Source organism: Colletotrichum abscissum, assembly GCF_030869225.1.
Source record: "Colletotrichum abscissum strain IMI 504890 chromosome Unknown Scaffold_7.1, whole genome shotgun sequence".
In the NCBI taxonomy this organism is placed as follows: domain Eukaryota; kingdom Fungi; phylum Ascomycota; class Sordariomycetes; order Glomerellales; family Glomerellaceae; genus Colletotrichum; species Colletotrichum abscissum.
Window position 1 is genome coordinate 551,868 of NW_026850514.1, and position 24,015 is coordinate 575,882.

General features: G+C 52.3%; 9 protein-coding genes across 9 annotated transcripts; 4 read left to right on the forward strand and 5 right to left on the reverse strand.

Annotated features, from left to right (window-relative positions):
* Nucleotides 1–516: 516 nt before the first annotated feature.
* Nucleotides 517–1,521, forward strand: CABS01_03692 (3-hydroxyacyl-CoA dehydrogenase; the record flags this gene model as incomplete). Its single annotated transcript, XM_060537065.1, has 2 exons — nucleotides 517–790; nucleotides 935–1,521. The coding sequence occupies 2 exons, from the start codon at nucleotides 517–519 to the stop codon at nucleotides 1,519–1,521; spliced, it is 861 nt and encodes a 286-aa protein (XP_060391323.1).
* Nucleotides 1,522–2,885: 1,364 nt separating this feature from the next.
* CABS01_03693 (OPT family small oligopeptide transporter) lies at nucleotides 2,886–5,527 on the forward strand (the record flags this gene model as incomplete). The annotated part of the gene is made up of 4 exons (XM_060537066.1): nucleotides 2,886–3,202; nucleotides 3,279–4,763; nucleotides 4,836–5,304; nucleotides 5,459–5,527. The coding sequence occupies 4 exons, from the start codon at nucleotides 2,886–2,888 to the stop codon at nucleotides 5,525–5,527; spliced, it is 2,340 nt and encodes a 779-aa protein (XP_060391324.1).
* A 624-nt stretch (nucleotides 5,528–6,151) lies between these two features.
* CABS01_03694 (uncharacterized protein) lies at nucleotides 6,152–7,634 on the reverse strand (the record flags this gene model as incomplete). The annotated part of the gene is made up of 3 exons (XM_060537067.1): nucleotides 6,152–7,067; nucleotides 7,258–7,426; nucleotides 7,508–7,634. The coding sequence occupies 3 exons, from the start codon at nucleotides 7,632–7,634 to the stop codon at nucleotides 6,152–6,154; spliced, it is 1,212 nt and encodes a 403-aa protein (XP_060391325.1).
* A 1,815-nt stretch (nucleotides 7,635–9,449) lies between these two features.
* CABS01_03695 (glycosylhydrolase family 18-6) lies at nucleotides 9,450–13,832 on the reverse strand (the record flags this gene model as incomplete). The annotated part of the gene is made up of 1 exon (XM_060537068.1): nucleotides 9,450–13,832. The coding sequence occupies one exon, from the start codon at nucleotides 13,830–13,832 to the stop codon at nucleotides 9,450–9,452; it is 4,383 nt and encodes a 1,460-aa protein (XP_060391326.1).
* Nucleotides 13,833–15,012: 1,180 nt separating this feature from the next.
* Nucleotides 15,013–15,849, reverse strand: CABS01_03696 (uncharacterized protein; the record flags this gene model as incomplete). The annotated part of the gene is made up of 1 exon (XM_060537069.1): nucleotides 15,013–15,849. One exon carries the CDS (start codon nucleotides 15,847–15,849, stop codon nucleotides 15,013–15,015), a length of 837 nt encoding a protein of 278 aa, XP_060391327.1.
* Nucleotides 15,850–16,798: 949 nt separating this feature from the next.
* Nucleotides 16,799–17,652, forward strand: CABS01_03697 (LysM domain-containing protein; the record flags this gene model as incomplete). The annotated part of the gene is made up of 2 exons (XM_060537070.1): nucleotides 16,799–17,303; nucleotides 17,360–17,652. 2 exons carry the CDS (start codon nucleotides 16,799–16,801, stop codon nucleotides 17,650–17,652), a joined length of 798 nt encoding a protein of 265 aa, XP_060391328.1.
* A 444-nt stretch (nucleotides 17,653–18,096) lies between these two features.
* On the reverse strand, nucleotides 18,097–19,159 carry CABS01_03698 (glycosyl hydrolase; the record flags this gene model as incomplete). The annotated part of the gene is made up of 5 exons (XM_060537071.1): nucleotides 18,097–18,455; nucleotides 18,521–18,587; nucleotides 18,643–18,698; nucleotides 18,762–18,960; nucleotides 19,037–19,159. 5 exons carry the CDS (start codon nucleotides 19,157–19,159, stop codon nucleotides 18,097–18,099), a joined length of 804 nt encoding a protein of 267 aa, XP_060391329.1.
* Nucleotides 19,160–21,892: 2,733 nt separating this feature from the next.
* On the forward strand, nucleotides 21,893–22,252 carry CABS01_03699 (uncharacterized protein; the record flags this gene model as incomplete). Its single annotated transcript, XM_060537072.1, has 1 exon — nucleotides 21,893–22,252. The coding sequence occupies one exon, from the start codon at nucleotides 21,893–21,895 to the stop codon at nucleotides 22,250–22,252; it is 360 nt and encodes a 119-aa protein (XP_060391330.1).
* Nucleotides 22,253–22,442: 190 nt separating this feature from the next.
* CABS01_03700 (uncharacterized protein) lies at nucleotides 22,443–23,252 on the reverse strand (the record flags this gene model as incomplete). The annotated part of the gene is made up of 4 exons (XM_060537073.1): nucleotides 22,443–22,560; nucleotides 22,635–22,801; nucleotides 22,903–23,005; nucleotides 23,059–23,252. The coding sequence occupies 4 exons, from the start codon at nucleotides 23,250–23,252 to the stop codon at nucleotides 22,443–22,445; spliced, it is 582 nt and encodes a 193-aa protein (XP_060391331.1).
* Between the last annotated feature and the right edge of the window lie 763 nt (nucleotides 23,253–24,015).

The following is a 24,015-nucleotide window of genomic DNA, read 5'->3' on the forward strand; positions in this document are numbered from 1 at the left end:
CATCGACATCAGGGTCGTTAGCTCACGGAGTTTCTCGGAATTCCGTCAATTCTACAATATCCCTTTTTTCACATGTGTCGTGCAACTCTCCCGACAATAAACATGTCATACTTTTTCGCAGATGACCATCGCTTGAGTAGAGTGAACACTTCTGCCTATCATTGATTCTTCTAAAGTGCCATCGACGTCTACTATTGCTCTTAGAAGCAGTCACTACTTTAAATTATGAGCGTTTGACCGTGCTCCCAATACCAAGCAAAGTAGACCTCGGTAGCTGCATTGCACCCTGTCTTATGCATTAGGGAATCGCGTTTGGATAGTCACGGACAAAAACTCGGAATTCCGAAACGCCCGGGAGGGAGACTTCCGTTATGCGGGGCAAGTCTCCCCCAACTTGACGAGCTTCTCTTCTGACGGCTTTCCCTCGCGGCAATCCTTAACCTTCTCCAGTCGGCAAGTCAGTCCATTACATAAGCGGCACTCAGTTGAACTTCCTGGTATCAATTCATCGTCACCATGCCATCTGACGTGAACGAGCGCGTCGCCCTCGTCGGACTAGGAGCCATCGGCATCTCCTTTGCGGCCCTTTACCTGAGACATACAAAGAGCACCGTCAGGGTCTTTGATACGAGGCCAGACCTCGAACATCACCTTTCCACAGTCCTGCCGGGTTACATCGACTCGGATGATGCCTCGCTGGGCATATCCCGCCTGCGCGAGTCCGGCCGCCTCGTGATCTGCACCACGCTCGAAGAGGCATGCGACGGCGCCACCATCGTCCAGGAGCAAGGTCCGGAGAATCCAGATTTCAAACGATCAGTATGGCCAAAAATTTAAAGCTTTGCGCCTGCTGAGGCACACTTCTGGAGCTCGACGTCTGGTATCGCCGCGTCGGTTCAGAGCCGCGATATGGTGGATACGACTCGTCTTTTAGTGGTTCACCCTTTCAATCCGCCGCACATCATGCCTTTGATCGAAATTGTCCCGTCACCGACTACAAACCCGGACGAAGTCAGGTTTGCCAAAAAGTTATTTGCGGAATTGGGTTCTGGCCACCGACCTGTGGTTATCAAGAAAGAGGTTCCTGGTTTCGTAGGGAACCGATTGGCGTTCTCGCTGCTCAGAGAAGCTTGTTCACTGGTTGATCAGGGCGTCGTTAGCACGGAAGATGTTGACACCATTATGGAAGCGAGCCTTGGGCCCAGATGGGCGGTGCAAGGCATCTTCAAGTCGTACAATATGGGTGGCGGGGTAGCTGGAATCCAGGCCTTCTTGAATAACCTTTCTGGGACTGTTCAAGGGGTATGGGATAGTTCGGAACCTGTGAATTTCCAGAAGAAGGCAACGAATGAGTCAGAGGGCATAGAGAAGAGTGACGGGCCGACGTGGGATGCGAAAGTTGTGCAGCAGACTGTGGATGCCTACGGTCTGCCCAATCCGGAGCAATTTCGAGAGCGAGATGTAGCGTTGAGGAAGATTTTGGATGTTCAACGACAGCGAGAGACCCATACTAAGAAGTAGACTGCTTCTATGTTTGATTCAAGAGCTTCAAGACGAAGTTTCAAAGCCTGAGATTGTGTTCAAAGCCTGAACTCATAAGAGGAGCAAAAGGCGAGCTTCGTTCTCACTGAGCTATCATTGGCATTGCACCATGATCTCTGGAGGTCAATGTGCTAGACTGTTGATAATGGATTGATCTCAGGCAGGCTGTATGGAGCAGTATCGCCAGCCAAGGTACCTCATGCAAGTTACTGAGGGTTACCTCGAGGCAAGGGCTCCATGATTAGCCGTTTACACGCTGATAGTACCGAGCAGGCGGAACAGCTGGACACTCGAGGTCATCTGGGGTGTTGTAGATCCAGCACCCGGGATAGCGGTAATGATTCAAGGAAAATCAATGTGCGATTCAGGCCAATTGACACCATCGCGCTGGGTTCGGACGATTTCGCTGCAATCAATTGGGATTCTCTAAACAAACGCTTGAAGTGACATTCCCGGCCAGACCCGGGTTACCCGGGCTTTCAGTCCGAGATCCTTGTTTGTCGGAAGACCCCCCGCGGGACCACTTCCGTCTTATCACAATATCCGTATCTTTCATGGGCAAAGGTTATCCGTATCTAACTCCTTCGTGTTGGGGGAAGGATTGCTACCTTATCTACCGGCGGGGTAAGAACGAGGATTCGTTATTAGTCGTTCGGCCGTCACGCGGTTGCAACGTGCCGACGGTTCAATGCTGTCAAGGGGATCCCCCCCGACGGTTGGGAACTTTTTGTTTTGAGTTTAACGCCAATTGGACCAAGCATTGCCGCGTCGGGACAAGACTTGTCAAGACGATAAGCGGGCAGGGGTTCGCAGAAATAAGTTCCTCTAAAAGAATCCTAACCGCACGTAATCCTCCATGTTCCTTGTCGTTTCCCCCCTCCTTCCGGGGAAATAAACGGCGCCACCCCGCCCCCGGCCTCGGGCGAGATAACACGAACTGCCTGGGAACACCACCATTTCGCACTTTGAAGGTGGAGAAAGGAGACCATTTACCCATGATAACGATACCTCGTGGTACGTTACGGTGGGATGGTCCTGGTGACCGTTATCACGTCGTTCGGGCTCCCGGCAACGTAGGCAACTTCCCTCTTGGGACCTTGATTGAGTTCAATCAATCCGCAAATTGTTCAACTTATATGTGAGACGCGCGTACGTACATGCATCGCGAAGCATTGATCTTAATGTTGGTCCCTCCCAAGCTGCCACCGACGTCCGTGAAACCCCAAATCGATCAGCCATTGGGCTATGACGATCTAGCTAGTGAATCTTTGCTGCATAGAGCCTTGCAGTAGCCACCAACATCAACACCACGCCCGATAATATAGGCACACCTAGTAGCCGCCATGGCGGACGAAAAGAACCATAGCGTGGACGTCACGCAGGCGGCGACCGATCTCGAAAACTTCCAGCGTGATCATCAATGGGACCCTAATCTGCCCCAGGACAAGGCCGACATGGTGAAGAAAGCGCTCGAGGACGGCGACTCTGAGGAGATCATTGCCGCCGATGCCATCTTGGCAGAGGATTCGCCCTATGAGGAAGTACGTGCTGCTGTACGCAACACGGATGGTGGTGAAGTCGCAAACACGGTCCGAGCGTGGATCCTGGGTATGATTTTCGTGACAATTGGGAGCGGACTCAATATGTTTTTGAGCATGAGGTAAGTGGAACTGAGATGATGATAACTTTAGGATACCTGAACATCAATGGCTGACACTCTTACTCCATCTTCACAGGAGTCCCGCTATCAACTTCCCATCCATCATCGTCCAATTGCTGGTCTACCCAATTGGATGTCTCTGGGCCAAGGCCATGCCAATGAAGGTTTTCAACACATTTGGCGTTCAATGGACCTTTAACACCGGCCCCTTTACAATCAAGGAGCACGTTGTCATTACTCTCATGTCGAACGTCTCCATTGGCTACGCCTACAGCACCGACGCTCTCCTCGCGCTCCAAGGCAAGCCCTTTTACGACATCAACCTTGGATGGGGCTTCCAGCTGCTCTTCACGCTGAGCTCTCAGCTCATCGGCATCGGCCTCGCGGGCCTTTGCCGCCGTTTCCTCGTCTGGCCGGCGGCCATGATCTGGCCCAACCAGTTCGCCAACACGTCCCTCTTCTACGCCCTCCACGACAAGAGCAAGAGCGACGGCACGCACAGCAACGGCTGGATCATCAGTCGGTACCGGTACTTCTTCTACGTCCTCGCGGCCATGTTCTGCTACTACTGGATTCCGGGTGTTCTCTGGCAAGGCTTATCGGTGTTTGCCTTTGTCACCTGGATCAAGCCGAACAATATCGTCGTCAACCAGCTCTTTGGAGGCTTCACCGGCCTCTCTCTGATTCCCATCACGTTTGACTGGACCTATGTATCCGCCTACCTGGGCGACCCCCTCCTCTCGCCGACACATACCCACGTCAATGTTTTGATCGGCCTCTTCACGTTCGTCATCATCCCTACTATCGGCATCGCCTACTCGGGCGCCCTCTTTGCAGACTACCTCCCCATCAACACCTCGCAGACCTATGACAACACCCAGAGCTCTTACAATGTCAGCAAGATTCTCGGACCCGGGTACACCTTTTCAGAAGAGAAGTACAAGCAGTACTCGCCTCTCTTCCTTCCGCCTACCTTTGCCCTCAACTACGGCCTCTCCTTCGCCGCCCTTACCGCCGCTATAGTTCACTGCGGCTTCTTCCATGGCAAAGAGATCTGGTATCGCCTCAAGGCTGCGCGTAACCAGGAAGCCGACATCCACCTCAAGCTCGCAAAGAAGTATGTCGACGCGCCCGAGTGGTGGTACGCCGTCCTCCTGCTCTTCGCCATCGGTCTTGGTCTCGCGACGGCGGAGGGCTACGATTCCCAGCTGCCGTGGTGGGCCTTCTTCGTCGCCAACTTTCTGGCCATGATCTTTGTGATTCCCACGTGCACGATCCTCGCCATCTCGAACCTCGGGCTCGCGCTCAACGTGCTGTCCCCGTTCTTGGCGGGCTTCATGATCCCCGGGAAGCCGATAGGTGTCATGATCTTCAAGGTGTACAGCACGATTACTCTCGGCCAGGCGCAGACGTACTCTGGCGATCTCAAGATGGCGCATTACATGAAGATCCCGCCTCGCGTGACATTTTGGTGTCAGGTTGTGGCTACCATCTGGGCCGTCTTTGTGCAGATTGCCGTGATGAACTGGACGCTTGGCAATATTGAAAACTGTTGTGCACTGTGAGTCCATCCAAAGGGAGCCTCATTATTACTTACCCTACGGAGGATTGATACCTGACATTTTGACCTTAGCACACAACACGCACACTTCACCTGCCCCAACGGCCGAGCCTTCTTCTCATCCTCCATCGTCTGGGGTGTCATCGGTCCCCGCCGCATGTTCGGCGCCGGCTCCATCTACCACAACTTCAACTACTTCTGGCTCATCGGCGCCTGCCTGCCCATCGTCTTCTACGTGCTGGCCAAGGTTCTCAACCTCAAGTTCGCAAAGGTCCTCCACGCGCCCGTCATGCTCGGTGCCATGGGCTGGCTCCCGCCTGCGACGCCCCTCAGCTTCTCCAGCTGGGCCATTGTCGGACTCATTTTCAACCACGGCGTGCGCAAGAGGTTTCACGGGTGGTGGAAGACGTACAACTATATCACCGCCGCTGCGCTCGACGCTGGTCTCATCATCAGTACCATTGTCATCTTCTTCGCCATCACGTTACCCAACGTCACGATCCCACAATGGTGGGGAAACGTCGACGTATATAATACATTGGTAAGTTGCATATGCATCGTGAAATTGAGAATGGGGACCCTGCCCCTCCTCCCTCACTCTCCCCGCGAAACGCGGGTGCCCGCAAGTGAATGCGCTTGCTGGCAACGCTATCTGACGTCGAGGCTCATTTCAACTAATCGTGTCTTGCATATAGGACTCCACGTATGGCGCCATTCTGAAGACGGTGGGGGAAAACGAGACCTTTGGTCCGACTAGTTGGTGAGAGAGGATCGTGAATCATCCTGCATGACGATGCAGACTGCCGCATTTAGCGCCCGCGGGGCCCCCAGATAGGAAATTGGTATTGAATTGCTGCCCAAATTGCTACCCAAGCGGATCTTGCATCCTTCCATCTTCTTCTAGATGCATTCTAGATGCAATAGTTCAACAGTCACAGTGAAATCGGTAAGCTGCCTGGATATATCGTGAGATCTTGAGTGCAGAGGAGAGGAGACAAAACTCGCAGTCTGATTATCATTTGTACAGTTTTTTTGTAATGTGTCTTCTGAAGATCATGATGATTGTGAAGAAAAACACGCAAAAAAAAGGAAATACCAAACAAGTCTAATTGTACTCCGTGAATGCTGGCGGATTCTCGTTATTTGTTGATGTTGATGTTGTAGTCGCAGCAGGGAAAAAGCAAAAGAGGCATTTGATGCATGCAATCATGATATGTGTCATAAAAAAAGAGAAGGAAAAAAAAAAGACATTCAGAGCCGCCGTCGTGCCACTCATAGCACCCGTTTCAAGAGCCGATCGATCGATGGTAACCATATCATCATCATCCTAGAAATGCGCGTCATCTCATCACCCATCAGATCCCAATGTCACAACTCATGATTTTTTCTCAGTCCGCTCTGGCCGTAGCGACGTCGTACATTGAAGCAGAGACCTCGTGTTCAGAGGCCCGATGGCTCCGGGATCGCGGGAGGTCGATGCGCTGTCTATACGGCCGAGCGGCGCCGTCGACGTGGTGATCCGACATTTTCCGCGGGAGGTCTTCACCTCTCGGCGGGGGCGCTTCTTTCCGGGAATGCCTTCTCTCTCGAGACGCGTGGGACCGGATCGAGGACGCGTCGTCGCGCTCTCGCTCTCGCGGGGGCGACGGCTGCTGCATCGGCATCGGGGACGGGAGGTCCATCGGCGGCAGCGGCGGGGCCGGGGGCGGAGGTGGCGGCATTTCTGCGCTGACGAGGGGTTCCCGGTCCCGGTCTCTGTCGCGTTCCCGGTCGCTGCGGTCGCTACGATCTCCTCGATCGGGTTTCCGCTTCTCGATGACGGACGAGGTCTCGTCCGGTCGCAGGAACACATCGGGATGGTCCGGATCGCTTCCGTCCTCGGGCTCCTCGTCAAAGTTGAACTCCTCCTCGTCATCCTGGCTCCCACCGCCGTTGACGACACTGGCCTCGAGCTTGGCGCCCTTTTTGCCGACGAGCTTGCCCTGGCGGTACTGCTCCAACGCCTTTTTCAACACGTTGCGCATGACGGCCTTGTTGACATTCCTCCGCACCCGGTCAAAGTAGCGCGTGACGTCGCCGACGACCATGACTTGTGCATCGTGATCAATCTCGAGCACGTCGGCATAGTTTGCGCGTGAATTTTCTTTCACGCGGAACTTGCCCGGACGGAGCTGCATGCCGACGGGGGAGAAGGGGAGACGATCGAATGGCGGGGTGCGGTCGTTTTCGTCAAAGACGTAACCCTGCTGGCTCGAGTCGATTCCGGGCTTCTGGAAGTCATTTTTCGTGGGGGTGGAGATGGGACTGGTGGTATCGTCGATCGGAGGTTAGCGAGATGAAGTTTTGGGCTTGATTATGGCTTGATTTGGTTTGCCGACGGGGGGTTTTGGTGGGATGAGGGGCGTTGATGAGGAGGGGTAAAAAGCAACAACAAGCTCAACCACATCAACAGAGGGATTCCGGCGGTCGGAGACTGGAGGTGATCAAAACTTACACACAGTGGCAGTAATGCGGAAAAGTGTCGCTGTGTCGAAGGACGATGAAGCGCGTGTAGCCAAGGCACTTCCACTCCCACTCGAACTCGTGCGAGTCTGCCCAGAGGAACTCAAAGACGTCGCCTACCTCGCATCTCGACGCGGGGCCAATATCGTAACCTTTGCGAGCTGGAGATTGCCTCAATGTTAGCAAAAGAAAGGGGAAAACCTGGTGATCTCGTAGACCGTTGATCCTCGGTTTGTACTCACCCAGAGGGTGCTCGTACGAGCTCTCGTGCGTGCCTATGGACGCATCGTCCCCGTTCCCCGAGTCACTCTTAGTGCTCTTGGTACTCTTACTCCTGAAAGTCGAAAAATCTCGGTTCCCGATCACCATCTCTTGCCACACATCCCAGGAACAGGAAGAAGAGGGAAGAGGAAAAGGAAGGGAAGAGAGTTTCTAAAGGGGGCTGTTTAAAGATTCAATTGTCGGTATGGTGTATGGATAGCTCTGGCGGAGACCAAAGAGAAAAAAAAGGTCGAGGCAAGGTAAGGTAGGTAAGAGAAAGGGTACGGAGAATGGGTCAAATCATTGCAACATGACGGAGACTGAAGACTGGGGGTGTGGGATGAGCGGTGGGATGCAGTACCTAGGTAGTGGTTTAACCCAACCTCGAGAACCACAATAGAGCAGCAAGAAACCCGGGGCTGACTGGACTCCTTTGGGCTTGGGATCTCGGAACGATTGAGATGAGGCAGGGCGAGATGCAACAAGGGGGAGGGATCACCTCGGGTAGGGACAGAACAGACTCTGCTTGTCTGAGTAGAGGTGAGAGGTGAGTGAGAAGAGGCGAGGCGAGGGTCGTGAAGAGCGGTCTCGTGGAAAACCTGCGGCCACGCTTGCACCAGAGAGAGCAGCAGACCAAACAGAATGAAGAGATTCTGGCTGGCTGCTGCCTCTCTCTACTTTTTCCGCCACGTCGCTACTATGGATCATGCGCGGTGTATGATGCCCAACCTCCACCGCCATGCGTCGGCCGCGATGTCAATGGCCGCGGTGAGGGTTCTCGTCTCCACCCCGCCGCCATTCCAACCAGACGTGAGTTGTCCCAGAGTGCCCCCCTCCCTAGGAGTACATGATGTACAGGACCCGTCGTTGTCACCGCCATTTCGGCACGGATCATTTCACCGGCGTGCCGGGGTTGCTGATCAATCAGTCATCTTCTTTCGTTATCTCTCTTTCTCTTCCCCCTCTGACGTTGCTCAATGGGACAACATCATTCTTGGAATGAGAATCAAGTTCAGCTCGTCGTCTTCTGCAACAGCTGCTTGAGAAGGAGGGTGTCATGAAGCCTAACTCGGCCCAGGAGCGTCCATGTTGCGCTGTGCTAACAGTGTTGGGGGGTGCGGGTGCAGCCGCCTTACTATCAGCTGAATGAGGGGTTAATGCGCCTATTAATAGGAATAGTTTAGGGGCCCTGCACAGGAATCTCCCCATTGAGAAGAACAACCTCGCCAACGTGTCTTGAAAACAAGACAGCCAGACTTTCAGAACGAATCTGAAGTGAATCTATAACTCGATGACCACATCACGAGAGCTCACGAGAACTCACGAGACAGTGTAGCCACTGATGGCTCACCTCGAGCATATGATCAAAGTCGCTCGATCGATCTGTATCGGTGCCTGAGCGTAAGGCCCAACGGCGTGGCACAACGCTCTGCAGCAGCAGCAAGGATGCCCGTGTCTCACCCAACCAGGAACAACACTTTGGACATTATTCACTCAGTCCTGACAACTCTCGATTACCCATCCTCGAAGATGGAAGAGCGTAGAATCATGACATGTGGTGCTTCTTACTAGAGTCACTATGGCCACCTACCTGGTACTCTGTAGCGAGTTCATACGCACGCTCCATATCTTACTTGTCTGTAGCGTTGCCCAAGGTGTTCGTGCTGGCACAGCTGGGTAACATTCCAGCCAAGCCATTCTCCGCCTGAGAGAAGAACCCCATCCATGATCGCTCACCGAGAGTTCAAGACGCGGTCAAGCTGATTGCGGGATTTCAACGCAGGAACGAAGATAGAATACATATGACTCGATAGTCAAAGACCCAAGGTAATGCTCAATACGTACAGGAGAATGTGAATTACAAAGAAAACAGTTGCCAAGGTATGGCACCAGTTCAACCCCTAGATCCAAGTCCTGGTAAGCTTAGTAAATGCCCCATTTCACCGCCTGTTGGTGACTGTTCCCGTTACAGTCCATGTCTCCCTTGGCTCCCACCTTTCCGTCGCTATTCTCAAATTTCTCAATAGCAGTGTTTATGATATCAATCACATCCTGCCCACCGACGTAGAACTCGACGTTGCCATCAACCTTGGTCGCCTCAACACCAAAAGAACACCCGCCAAATTTGGCAATCTCGCGCTGGTTCTTCCCCACGACCTGAGTCGTCCAGTCGGTACCCCCGTCGCCCTCAATGTTCTTGATAATTTGCCGACAATCGCTCGCGCTCGGCGACGCACCGCTCGTCTGGTCCTCAAACGACGACAAGCCGCAGTAGTCCTTGCCCGGCGGCACGTCGCACGGGTAGTTCTCGGTGGAGCCCTTTGTCTCGTCCCTCGTCGCTGACTCCCATCTCTGGAACGCGCGCTCGGCGCTGCAGACGGGGATGCGGATGAAGCCCGGCGTCGTGACGTCCACGTCCAGCAGGTCGTCCTGCACGCCCTCGTCATCTACGTTGGCGAAGCCGCCACCGTTTTTGCCGCCATTAGCCAGATAGGTACGCACCGCGCCCTTGATCAGGTCCTCCTTCGTGACGTCGCCAAAGCTGTCGCCCAGCTTGCCGACACCCTTGGGCGCCGAAAACTTCTGGTCCACGCACCCGCCCTCGGAGCATTCGTAGGCGTCGCCGTCCGGGCTGGCGAGGTAGTACAGCTTCCCATTGTAGCACGCGCCGGTGGCCTTCATGGTCTCGTCCGAGAGGTAGTCATCCAGCGGGTTCGATGCGTCGCAGCCGTAGCCCGAGTCAATGACGAACGCCCACGCGCTCGAGGCATGCCAGAGTGCGGGGATGGCATAGGCGAAATAGGACTTTTGAATGTTCGACAACAGCGTAGTGGCGTCCACAGTCCCGTTGACCGATTTGGGATACAGGTTACCATTGGCAATGGCCTTGCCAATGAGGCTGACCGACTCGGAAGAGCCGTCAAAGATTTTGGTGAGGGCGAGGGACGTAACTGCAGCCCAGCCGTCAATGACTTGGCCCATGTAGTTGGAGAACTTGTCCTGATCTTTAGGTGTCCAGTCTGATCCGTCCGCGTCTGGCAGCAGGTCTTTGGCAATGGTTGTGCTTTGGCCAATCAGAGTCATGCTGGTATCCTTGAGGTTGTCTAGTGACTTGGCAAACTTCGGCAGAGACTTGAGAAACGTGTTGAAGAAGGGCCCTGCGGCAGAGAGTGTTCCCAGAGTGACGAGATCGATGATGAGGAGGAGCCAGGTATTGTCCTCCTCAGGAGGGATCGGCGCAAAAGTGTTCTCCATATCCTTGAGCGCGGCAACGAGGCCTACAGAGGCCTTATATAGAGCGTCATAGTATGTGGCGTGGATTTTCCGGATCGTGATGATCGAGTTCCAAATCAGCTGCGCCGCTGGGCCCGAGTACTGTCCGTCCATACTCTTGGAGCATCCGTCTGTACTGCAGTCACTACCCAGGACGCCGCCGCAGTCGTCCGCGCCGGCCTCAATCATGAGTGTTGCATGGACAGAAGCGAGGAAACTGGTGTCATTATAGGGTTGATCCGTCTCTTTCCAGATCCTTACAACGTCCTCCCATGCCGCGTCCGCGTTGAGACCCTGCCAGAGCTCCTCGACATCCCGGTGAAGCTGGTCCATTGCGTAAATGTTCGTGCAGTCGTAATCGGTCCAATTGCCGTTACGGGTGTAGTCCGACTTGGGATCCTGCCCGCTGATGGCGAGCTGCTTGAACTGCGCCCAGTCCTTCGCGGGTGCGGGCACGTCGTGGTATTTCTGCAAGTCTGTCGCCCAGTCCGTGGTGCCGCCCATGCCCCAGGCAGTGTAGAGCGCCGCGCGTGTCTTCTTGGTGCTGGCGCTCATGTAAGCGACGTACTCGCCGTCGTCGTAGACGAGCACGTCGCTGTTGCTGCTGGCATCGAGAAAGCTCGTCACCACACGGCCGGCGCGGCGCCTGTCGCTCATGATCTCGGCAATCTCGGCGTCGGCGATGTAGCCCGCTGTTCCCGTGCAGACGCCCTTAGCCGCCTCCGAGTTGAGCCGGTCGCCGGTGTATAGGCAGTCCGGGCCCCAACAGCTCGGGTCCGCCATTTTGAAGGATCGTCCGTAGCTGGTAACGCCGACGACAACCTTCTTGCCCGGCACGCCGGCTTTGGTAATCATGGCTAGAGATTGCTTGGTCTCCGTCAAGTTTACCTGGCTGCGTAGGCAGTTGCCCATGTCGCACCCTTCCTGTGAGTTTGCGTTGTTGGCATCCCATTGGCCGTGAAGATCATATGTCATGTAGACAATATAGTCAATGACCTTGCCGATGGCGTTGATGGGGTACTGCTTCAGGTACCAGTACGACGAGGGCGCCGCGATGGAGACGGTCTTACCAGGTAAGAGGTTCTTCAGCAGCACGAGGAAGGCCAGGTAGTTGGGGCCATCGTCTTCGCTGGCGGGCGGGATGCCGGGAAGATCAGGCGCACCGGGGTATTCCCAGTCGATATCGACGCCGTCGAGGTTGTGTTTCTTGATGTAGTTGGCAATGTTCGTTGCAACTTTGAGGCGGTTGGCCGGCGTTACGGCCTCACGGAAGATCCAGTAAGTGTCAGGGAAGGTCGAAAAGTCCCAGCCACCAAAGGACAAGATCTTCTTGGGTCCATTGATGCGCTTGAATTGTGTGAACTGGTACGAGGACAGTATGTCGCCAACCTCTACCTCAAAGTCGGCTGTCAAGGTGCCAAAGGCAAAGTGGATGTGTGTGTACGCTGACGAGTCGATCTGCATAGCATCCTGGTAGAGACACTCACGTCCAAGGCCATAGCCTTCGAAGTAACCGATCCTGATACTGCCTGTGCCATCGCCTTTGACCACGTCGGTACCGCAGTTGGAAATGCAGCCATAGGTGCCCGGCTCAGCAGTTCCAGGGGCTCCCGTGTTGGTGTCGATGCAGAAGTCCTTGGTGATACCGCACTGGCCCCAGATGTTACAGCAGGCGTTCAAAGGGCAGGGATTGAGCTTAGCAATATCCGACCCATCAGTCGGCGGCGTCGTACCAGGTTTCTGAGGACCACAGTTTGCGTTAGCAATCTCAGCGGGGAACGGCGGCGTCCCATCACTGAGACACATGATGGTATCCGTGAAGAGTAGCTGGCAGCCGTTCCAGCCCCAAGTCTTCTTATTAAAGTCCTCAAGCTTCTGTCTCGTGAGACTGTACTCGGCAGCAAGATCGTCGCAGTTATCGTTCGCCTTCACCTGGTACGAGTAGCATGAGCCGTCCGAGTTCTTGTCCGGGCTGAAGTCAGGCATGTCGCCGGTGGAGCAGCAGACGTGCTGCTTCGGTCTCAGAGTAGCACAGAAATCCGATGCCGAGTTGATCTTGGTGAACTCAGCGGCCGTGATGCCACACTTTGTGGCCAGCGCCGCGCAGCTGTCGCCGGATTCGACCTGCACAGTTCTGCATTCTGCGCGGGCATGGAGTCGGCTGTGGGCAGTGCCGTGAACACGCTTGGCTATTGTCGAATTGGTGGTGCCGTTCGTGGGAATCGTGCCATTCGAGGGCAGAAGAGGCGTGGTAAATTTGACTTGGCCACCAACGCTGATGGAATCCTCGAAGGAAAGGCAAGTAGCATTATCCCACGTCTTCAAGGCGTCCTGAATCGGGCCGAAGGAACCATTACTCAAGAGCATCAATCCAAAGATGTGAGTGCTGTCGTAGCCTGGCTCGCAAAGTTGCATGGCCAGGCTTGGTGTTGAGACGTTGAGAGTAGGCAAGGTATCGTGGAGATTCTTGAGGGCCGATTCGCCAATGCCTTGGTTCAGCAAACCTTGGCCAATGTAGAGTCCGACTGTGGCTTGCCCAGACTGACCAAACATGATGAAGGGTCCGTCAGTCTCGCCATGCCCATGATCAACATAGTTGCGCATCTGTTTGATCAGAGAGCGAAGGCCGGCGGTGGCTTGGCCAAAACCCTCTTGCCACCATCCAATTTGAAAGTCGACGTCGACTGACTCTGATGATGGAATGCGAGCGGTCGATGCAGGCAGCTTGGAGAAATCAGGACCATATGACGAACAGGCATGGATGCGATGATTAGCCGCCTTGTCGTCAACGGGGTCGAAGAGAGAGAAGCGGTAGAACATGGTCTGCTTGCATTTCTGCATGTGCTTGAAGTCGGGATAGACCGACCAGTTCCCAATATTAGGACCAGAGACACTGCAACGCTCTGGGCAAGTTTCGAAGCTGCTGTAGGTAGGGCTGGAGGGAAGTCTCAGCCCGGTCCGCGACCTCGCTGAGGCTCCTTCAGTCAAGAAGCCAACAGCCATAAGGCCCGCGGTGAGCCATGGCAAGTGCATATTGGCTCTAGAGGCTAACGCCTCGTACAATATGAGTCAGGGGGTAAAGAAATTAGGAAGTTGGTTGAGATGGTAAGGACGAATAAGAGTCAAAATGCAAGATAGATAGGAGACAAAAGATTGGAAGGAGCGTATTCAGTTGACTCGTTTTGGTAACTGTAGTTGTTGACAGCGCAGCAGCTTTATATCATTCACTCGGTTGAGATAGACAAAAGTCTATCCCCCAAGCCAACACTCAAACCACGACAATGAATCTTCCTCGCATCCGATCAAGCACAGAGTTCTGAATCCCGTTCGGATTCCACTTTGATCCCAACCCGCCCCCATAACCTCATGATATCGATCGATAACAAGTTCCAAATTGCGAGTAAGCACTATTGAATCCATGAACGGCCAGAAGGCAGCAAGAATTCCACTTCAACGCAACACAAAACCTCCATTCCAACTGTCTGGAGGTTGCGATATCCTTGCACTTTTCGGGGGCGAAAAGAGCTGCCTCACGACCTTTGCCTCAAAATCACCTTCCGTATGCCGTGTTTACCGAAGTTCTCTACGTTATTAGGCATAACCCGCAAGGCTCTACGCTTGGCAACTCGATCGTAGAGCCTTGGCAGTTGGACGCACATTACGGCAAGTGATCCTTCACGCATCTGCCCCCCTTTAACAAGCATGACCAACAGCTGAGTTTCCAGAAAGAACACTTCCGAAGGATCAAGGTGGAGTCGCCCAACCCCGGAGAAACAACATGCTTAGAGTTAAGCTAAATGAGCGGGCTGGCGGAAGCGACGGAGCGGGATGGACCGCCACTCTCCGAAGTTCGCCAAGCCCGCCTCCTTCCCCCCTTTCACATCATTTTTCAGTCATGTTCCCCTGCATCCGGAGGTGCAAAAGTCCTGAATCTCATCCGCTCCCGCTGTGCATACCCATATTGCTACATTGATATTACATCAGCCCAATGATATTCTCATGTTGCCTGTTTTCATCTAAGTTAAATCCTTTAAGCATGGTCACCTGCGAACACCATGCAGGAGGCACAGCAGGACGACGCAGGGCATTCTTGTTCAGCCTGATCTCGGATACCTTAGCAGACCCTCAATGAGGCTTTATTTTTCACAGTTATCGTAGAAACTTTCATATTGAGTCATCTCGGTGCGAAATACAACCACAATTCAGCCCATTCTCACATCAAAACGTGGAGGATGGCACCCAATGCGGCAGCCAAACACACCACCCCTCCAACAACCAACCCATGATCCGCAGCATTTTCGTCACCATCGTTGCCTGAAGGGCATTCGATTGGTGGATTCTGTGCCTCGCACGCCCGAGCAGTGACAGCAGCAGAGATACTCGACGCGTCGGCCTCGCTCATCTTGATCTTGCAAGGGTTCGGCGTGACCGTTGATGAAGCCACCACAGCACACGTATCGCCGCCTGGCCACTTTGAGATTCCGGTAGAGTTGAGCGTATCAGTCACGCTGATGGCGACACCCGCGTCAGATGAGCAATCCTGTCCGTTTGTGGCAGCCATGAGATCCACACTTTGCCCGGCAGTCTTGGTTGTGAAAATCATGGCGTTGGACGTGTTATTGCTGGGAAGTTCGTATGGGTACTTGAATGAATCCTCCGTGCAGCTGAACCATGACACAGTGTATCTGATCTGCCAGGTCCCCTCAACGTTGAACATGGCGAAGCCGCGGTATTCATAGTATGGGTCGCTGCTGGAGAAGTTGGCAAATCTCACGTCGTACTCCGTGGTCTTGACCGAATCGCTCTTGTTATTGTAGTTCCATATCGAGAATCCGATCTTAAGAGCGAGCCCCGGCGCCAAGTGCGAGTTTTGGAAACCGAAGACAATGGGTAAAAGCGGCGTCGGCGCGTATGTCTCATTGCGGGGGAATACCAGGTCAACTTCCACGACGCCCGACTGATCGCTTGCTGCGACGGTGGTTGCTCCGAGGATGGTCCAGACACAGGCTAGAAGGAGCCGCCAACTAGTCGTCCATAATGTTGTGTACATGCTGACGCTCTACCAGATCCGGAAGCTTGATGGGTAGCAGCAGGCGATGCTCGATGCCTCGGTTTCGATGGGGCAAGATAGGCAGGCAATAATTTCGTTGCGATGGGGAAAAAGAGGCACGGAAAAGTAAGAAACATGGAATTTTATACAGATGGATGGGCAAAGAAAGCGCCTAGCCACCCCCACTATTCCGGGCTATTTCCCGCCATCCTACCCATTTCAGCCTGCTTGTTCAGTGTGTGATCCGTCCCTTGACTGTGTGACGAGAAAAAAGAGTTGAATTCAAGCACGAGAGTTCACGTTGGTGCCGATTGGCCGGCTTGGCGCAAACAGTTGCTTCTACAATGTGACAGCAACCAACAGAGTTGATAGGCTAGTTGGTCCGATCATCCTTGCCGCGGGTGCCTACATAATACATGTATCGAATCCTTCTCGGCAGCCTTGCCAATAAGCGGAAGCAGTATTAAGCAATGATCACGCACGCCGCGCTTGGCGCCAAGGTGGTACCTGAGAGACTTGACATGTCTCGGCAACTCTGAACCGTTCTCTCTTTCTGCGCCACCGGCTGGGCCGTGTAGAGTTACACTCAAGAATTCATCGAGCGGATTTCGGGTTTAGATATTATTGAACGGGGACGAGCGTTTGCCGCTGTAAGTCGGATCTTGATGATAGTTCCTGCATTGTGCTTTCCGAAGTCGAATTGGTTCCTATGACCGGAAGTGGGATGTTGTCAAGGTCGAGTCGATGAGAAGTCTTTTCTTTCTGCCTTGAAGGATTACACCTAGCGAAATTTGAGTTCCTCGTTGGAAAGAGGAAACAATCTGTCGGAGGCGAGTATAAGACTCGGGCTTCCAGGCCGCGTTCAAGTGTCGCATGATTACCATCATCAACATCATACTTCTCTTGTCTTTCTTTAGGGTATTTCCTCTCTGCCAATTATCTCCTCAAGATGCAGATCACTCATTTCATCGCCGCTGCGGGAGTTCTCCCTGGATTAGTTTCTGCTGGGTCAGTTCTCTCGCGGCGCGCTGTCGACTGCGCCTTCTCCACGGCCCCTAGTAAAAGTGACACTTGCACAACTTTTGCGAGCAGCTGGGGGCTCTCTGTCGACGATCTCCAGAAGTTGAACCCCGGAATCACCTGTCCTGCACTAGACACCAGCAAGTCGTACTGCGTGATCGGTACTGTCACTAATGACCCGGAGCCGACGACTACGACATCCCAGAGCACTACCCCCATCACGTCAATCACTTCCAAGACCTCAACTACTACCACATCCTCCTCTACCACTACCACCGCTGCGGCCCCTAGTAACTCCCCAACTATGCCCGGCCTCGCAGCCAACTGTGATGGCTTCTACAAGGTCTCTTCCGGTGACTCCTGTGACGCCATCTCATCCAAGTACGGCATCAGCACTGCTCAGTTCAAGAGCTGGAACACCGAGATCAACGCTGGTACGTATAATCATTTTTACTGCTCGGTTTCAATCCTCTAACATGTCGCCCAACAGATTGTACCAACCTCTGGCTCGACTACTACGTCTGTGTCCACGTGCCTGGCGCGGCCACCACCACTCAAGGCACCACTCAGCCGACGACTCCTCCTTCCACCGGCCCGACACCCCAGATGCCTGGCATCGTCTCCAACTGCAAGACATTCTACCAAGTCAAGTCTGGCGACAGCTGCTGGTCTATTTACAGCGGCGCGGGCATCACGTTTGAGCAATTCCTTTCGTACAACACACAAGTTGACTCGAGTTGCAGCAATCTGTGGCTGGGTTATTATGTCTGCACTGGCGTGTAAATTTGATGTCTCTGGTTTATGTTGGCCCAGATACACGTCGGACGTAAAGTTGACTTTCATCATGTTGGTGTCAGTCTAGCATGGTGTGACATTGTGTCAACTAATTTTCAATTCCCCAAGCTTTCAAGTTCTAAACATCTCATCGTTTCCTGTAAATAAGTTTGGTCTTTTCTTAATGCTAGTATTCTTATTCGTCTAATGATCTTTCCAACAGGAAAACAAGAAACAAATGCACAATCACTACAAATCCAGCATGTGGATGAATTACTTATTCTTCATCAGACTGTTAAGAGTTTGAACCTGGGGTCCGTCATCGGCCACGTACCCCTTATCAAGAGTTCGATGACGGACCATTCTTGTACTACAGGAAATTTGTCCGCAAAAACCAAGACTGAGTCGTTCCTTGATGGGGACCAGTCGATCCCGTCTTGCTGTGCCCACTCTTTAATCTGAAGTGCCGGTGACCCACTCTAACCCTCCAGTGACATGCTTGACGAAGTACTCCTCAGAATAAGACTCATTAGTGTGTCCCATACCAGTGTAGAACGCCCTAGCCACGCCCTCGTACATAGAGTACCACGAAATAGAGTGCATGGGAGGCATGTGCTGAAGCTCTGGAGATAGCGTGATCTCGTCGATGTATGTCTCTTCCACCTTTGCGAGAACTTTGTATGCAGAATCATCGGCAGGATTAGTCTTGTATGCATACCACTCGTCCGTCCGGTTGTGGCTCTCTGGAAGACCAGAGGTCGAGGGATGGTCAAAGTCGAGAATTGTGACGATGTCTGGGCGAATGTTGCCATCTAGAGAGGGAAAACGTTAGAAGTTTCTTATGTTTAATTGATAATCGAGCTTATTGTTAACTCACTAGGAGGATATCGCTCTTTCTGCGCGTCGTCACAAATGTCGTCTGTCTCACAAGGGTGGGATCGGAACTTTGGCGAGGTCAATAAAGCTAGGAAAGGTGGGAAACCCGACACTGCGTCTTACCTGTGCACCAACAAGCTTGGTGAACCAGTTAGGCATATCGTCTCCAAAATCACCGGCTATATTTGAAAACGTCAGACATGTCTTTAGCGCTGTGAATACATCCATCAACTTGAACTTACCGGCGTGAATGCCTAGCCAAGAGCCACCGTTAAGCAGGAAATCGTTGAGAGCATCCGACTCATTAGTTGACAGGTAGTTGCCGGTCGTGGAGATGAAGACCAGAGTGCTGTAGGCGGACAGGCTCCCGTTGGTGAAGATGGCAGAGTCTTCTGTCGCCGCGACTGACCAACCCTTCTCATTGGCAATGGAGCTCACGAGCTGGATACCATGAGGGATGCTAATAGCTCAAATGCCCTAATTAGACAGAGAGAACAATAAATAGGGAGCGCGATACATGCCTTGCATGACGATAGCCAGCCGTCTTGGAGAAAAGGAGGAGGCTAGGAGTTGCAGAGGTTGAAGCGTGTGCAACATGACTGGCAGCAATAGCCACGGCCGCAAGAAGAGTTGTAAACATGATTGAAGTTTGAGAGATACGGCGAATGCCTTTTCTGGTAATTATGGGGGGGATTAAGATCGATGTTAGCGTGAGATTGGGTTTAGACCTGCATGATACTACTTGTAGATATTTATAAGTCTGTTAAAACCTGGTCAGGATTCTCTAAACCATCTACGATTTTCGTGATTTTCCACGTCAAAGCGAAACCGAGGAAAGAACATCATGTTGAGTCTCCATAGTTGCACAGCGTACGCGCATTTCCACAATAGGGTAAGAAATTTATGGCTTTCGTCGGATACAAGTATGCTTAAGTCCCAATAGGGCTGAACTTGTTGTACTTCTCTGTAATTGTAGGTCTACAAGCGAACAGCTGTACATTTGCGACTACCTCGAGGTACTTGCTTCTACCTTTTCAAAAATTTGAGCGATTCTATTGTCAGCACTACCTTCCGCTTTACGCGTAGACACTGCTAGGATGATGGCACTAGAGGAGTCAACTCTGAGTCTTGTAATCGTAGATCAAGCATCATGCTCCTTGGTTTTCGGCCTCAAAACCTGTCTCGTCCTAGGGCATGAAGAACGTATCAGATGTGGCGACGGAATGATTCAAGAGGGGAACATGCGAGTGTGTGTGGATAGACTCAAATCCGTCATGGTGGCCTGTCATGAGTTTACGGTGGATGACAGAAGGGTCCAGGTATTGGGGCTCCATCTGGCATATTGACATGGCCAGATTCCCTTCCGACAACGGCATCGGACGTTGCCCGGATAGCCCACATTACTCTCAGCGCGGGCTATCTACACGAAACTTCTCGCAGCTTGCCAAGTTCTCGACGGTAAGTTTCGCAGGAGCTGCGTGATGAAATAGGTATCGACAGCAATGAAAGGGTGCGGAATTTTCGAGAGACGAGAATCTAGAATGAGCTCGATCGTATCTCCGCTGAAACTCCGCCGAGTTTCCGCTAAAGAACATTCCGCCGACAGGAACCACCACCCAAATCCTTGGTACAAACAAGTTAGTGAGAAGTATGATTGAATCAAGGATCTGCCAAAAGCCAAAGGGGGAGGTAAAGACTTTTTCCTAATCACGCAATGCGGCGCTAAACTGTCCAATGGGGAAGGTGAATGTACGTGGATAAGAGAGAAGTGGACGTGGTTCATCCGAGTGCAGTTCATCTTGGCGCTGACGATGCGTTCCGATTACCGATTGAAGGCCCCGCGGCAATCAATGAATGCCGGTCTTGTGACGGCAATTCCCAAGGCTTGTTGCCCCATTTGACGGCGTAAGAGCCCTATTTGGCAATACTCTAGAGCTCCCGACCTGCCTCATCTAGGCTCATCCCTGTTTACACGCGGCGACGTCCGTAAAGGGTTGTTAAGCACGTGAACAGCTCTATCATCAGTACGGCGGAAAATATTCCATGCTGCTCTTAATGAACGTGTAGTCAAAACTACGGTTCCAAACTCAGCGCGGCTGGCAACATCTTGTGTTCACGTACATGAGCCAACAGGAGGCTTGATGTTGGGTGCTGAAGCTCTAACATTTCATTGTTAGCGGCAAGCGGCGGGCTCGCTGATGAAATCAATTAACCTCCGAGCTGTTCCACCATTTGTGGGCGGAAATGTTCCATCAAATATGTTCTTCGTGGCCGCGTGACAAGGTCGTCGTTTTCAATACCTGAATCATGTCTGCCAAGTAGTCAAGTACGGTACGAAGATATCAAAATTCGAAGCTTTTCAGTTCCGATACCCCCGGCTCTTCATTCTTCCTCGACATAGCTATCCTGTCGAGTGCTGGATGGCATCGGTACATAAGCAGATACGCGTATATACTTGGAATAGCAGTGAAATACGTGCTGATCCCATCCCATTCCACTCACATCTTCGAATGAAGAAAGTGATGTTGGGAACAGGGGTAGAGGAACCCGGGATACGTCTGTACTGACGCCATCCGTACTCGACAGGACGGCAAATTTGTCGTGTTATTCCACTCGGAACCTATACATTCGTGAGTGTAGCCGCTGGTATCGGCTTCAGCTTCTGCTTCGGTCTTCGCATGTTACAGTTTGTCCACCACGCAGGTTCAGACTTAAATCTTGTGGCAATTTGGTACCATTCGATTGTCAACTACCTTGAGATATCCAGATGATACCACAACATTGTGCCAACTTATTTCTATTCAAAGATTGATTTTGAGCAGGTACCGTGTACGGTGCTTTACCTTTGTGGAAATCTAAGGTCGTTTTATGCTTCCTGCCCTATTCGCAATTTTTCATCTAGAATCAATAAGTGATGACCGTCCCTGCGGCCAGTTCAGGAAATGCGAGGCCGGATGATCATTCTGGAATGATCAGACATGCGCAATTTGTTATTATGTCGCTGCGTTCGTTTTGATGGCAGCGAATCAAGCCTGACTTTGAAGCCTCCATTCCGCCCAGCTGCTGTAGCACAAGTCAACCTCCAAAAGACTAGCATCGAGGGGTTATACGAGCTGAGGCTTGGCTGCATGTCGACAACACCAATTGGAACATTACATTCTGTGTCAGCTGCATCATGCATTCGACAGAAAGAGACTTACTTTAGTTGCTTACCTGGGCGGGGTAGCCTTTGTTTCTTGACCTATAAATACGAATAAGTTGTGTCATGCACGCTGGCAGGCTTTCAACCTTTCCTGCCATAATCAGTTGACCGAGTTGGTTGGGGAATTGATCAACCGGCTTTACTTCAATCCTCGACTCTAACATTTTCAACATGACAACTCTTCAATATCTTGCAGTGTTGGTACTTGGTGCCAATGCTCTCGCTACTTGGCCACCGCAGGCTCCAGTCAATGAGACCTGCAATGTTGAGGGCAGCATCAAGCCTGCATATGGGAACTATGGTCTCGGGTCAAACTTTGATAACGCATACGAATGCTGGGAGCTATGTACCGATGGACGCCGCCCACCTCGATGCCAGTCTTTCTCGTATCAGTCGGCCGCTAAAGAATGCAAGCTATTCGATGTCCCTGTAGAAGACGGCGTGGACAAAGAGGATGGCACGGGTGTACTCTTCTACGACAGGAACTGTTTCGTATACACCCCACGGCCGGGGGTGAATATCAAAGACTAGACTGACCAAATACACTGTGTGGTCATTTACCTAAGCCGATAATTTCTTAGACGCGTGCCTCTGTCTGCAGTTGCTTTCATAATAGCTCTCCCCGTAGCCTTTTCCAGATGAACAACTTAGTCTACACCAGACAACTCCAAGACGCTCCGCCAGTGTTGCTATCAAACACTTCTGATTTGCGAGCCGATGCTTACTGAAGCCATCTCTCGCCAAGCTCCAATCGCTTTCCATCTACCGTAGCTTCGGAGGGCTTTGCGTCGACTACCATGCCGATCATGCGAACCCACTCGTTAGTTCTATTTGCCCAGCTATTACAGACCATACGGGTTAGCTCTGGTGTTCAAGAATGACATGTTATTTATCAAAGAGACATGAAGCATACGAGTGCATTGCCCCCCGTTGAACGGCAACATCTCCCGGCCGAAGCAGGCTTTCAACAGTTTCTTCGTAGTCAGCCTGATCATTGTTGGCGCTGAAAGCAGCCTTTGGTGTGATAAGAACAGGCGTTCCCTGGGTGACAGCAACGTAGTCGACTGATGGGGTTCGATGCTGAAATGATTGAGTCAGCCTTTGGGGTGAATTCAGGGCAAGACACGTCAATGATTTTGGATCGTTTGCTAGAATATCTTAGGAGAAGGAAACCAACTTACCATCGGGGTGGTGTATCCAGGAGCCAAATCCAAGAAGTACACGTTCACTCCGCCTGGCAAGACTATCCCACTTCCAGGGACGTCAGCAAATACCGGCAGGCCACTTGACGAAGTCAATCTCTAATCGTTACGGTCTTGCAGCCGAAATTTACTCACAGCCCTTCATTGCTGGCAGGGACAGCCGAGACAGTCCCAATCTTGGTTCTCTGCAGCAGGCCGTCGAACATATTTTCCGTCACCAAGTTATCTGTGACTACCTCCACTCCAGGTTCAGTCTTGCCGTTGTCATTGTCTGAGCCGATATCGAGATTAGAAATCACTATGCGCCGGTGAGGGAATGAATCGACCATATTTGTTTCGCTAGCAGAGAGTTTGATGCCTGTGGTGTGTTGGTATTTCAGAAGCGGAATGCCTATATCAGCGACTTGGCGAGTTCAGAATGTCAAGTGATGTTGAAGCTTCAATCCTATCTGGCTTTGACAAAATAGCATCTGTGAGATCAGGCCTTATGTAGTCAAGCCGACTTAGTGGGCTTCAAACATCGGGCTTGAGGTCCTTGAGTGACAAGCATCATTTCGGCGCCGAGGAAATAAGGGCATTAGTCACGGCGCCGGTAATGTGGGGCCGGAGGATCACCCTAAAGATTTACTCGAGCTTACTACGGACTTGTCACCATCTCTCAAAGCTGCAGTCATGCTGACATTCGCTTCCGGCCCCGAAAGTTGCCCCATCTTCGTTTATGATTAGTAAGGTAGGACCATGTGAAGCAGCTTAGGCAAATAGACATGCTACAACAAAACCGCCAGCGCCAAGTTAATTATTCTCCTTCAGCGGATTCATTCTACACAACAATCAGTCTAGTCGCACTTCGCTCAGTCCACAAGGCGAGGTTTTACCGCCGGAAATATTCTTAAGAAATGCTGGATTCTCACAACCGAACAGAATTTACTCTTTGTGTAAATATCCGACTGCTTCGACCTCGAGATTGGTAGACCACAGCGCACTCAGCTAGGTAGAGATGGCAGCGTTCTTCGGCTCCGCTGGTTTGCTGGGGTTGACCAGGAATCAGGGCAATCTTGGCCAAATTATTGTACCAACGTGAAAGATTCGCAA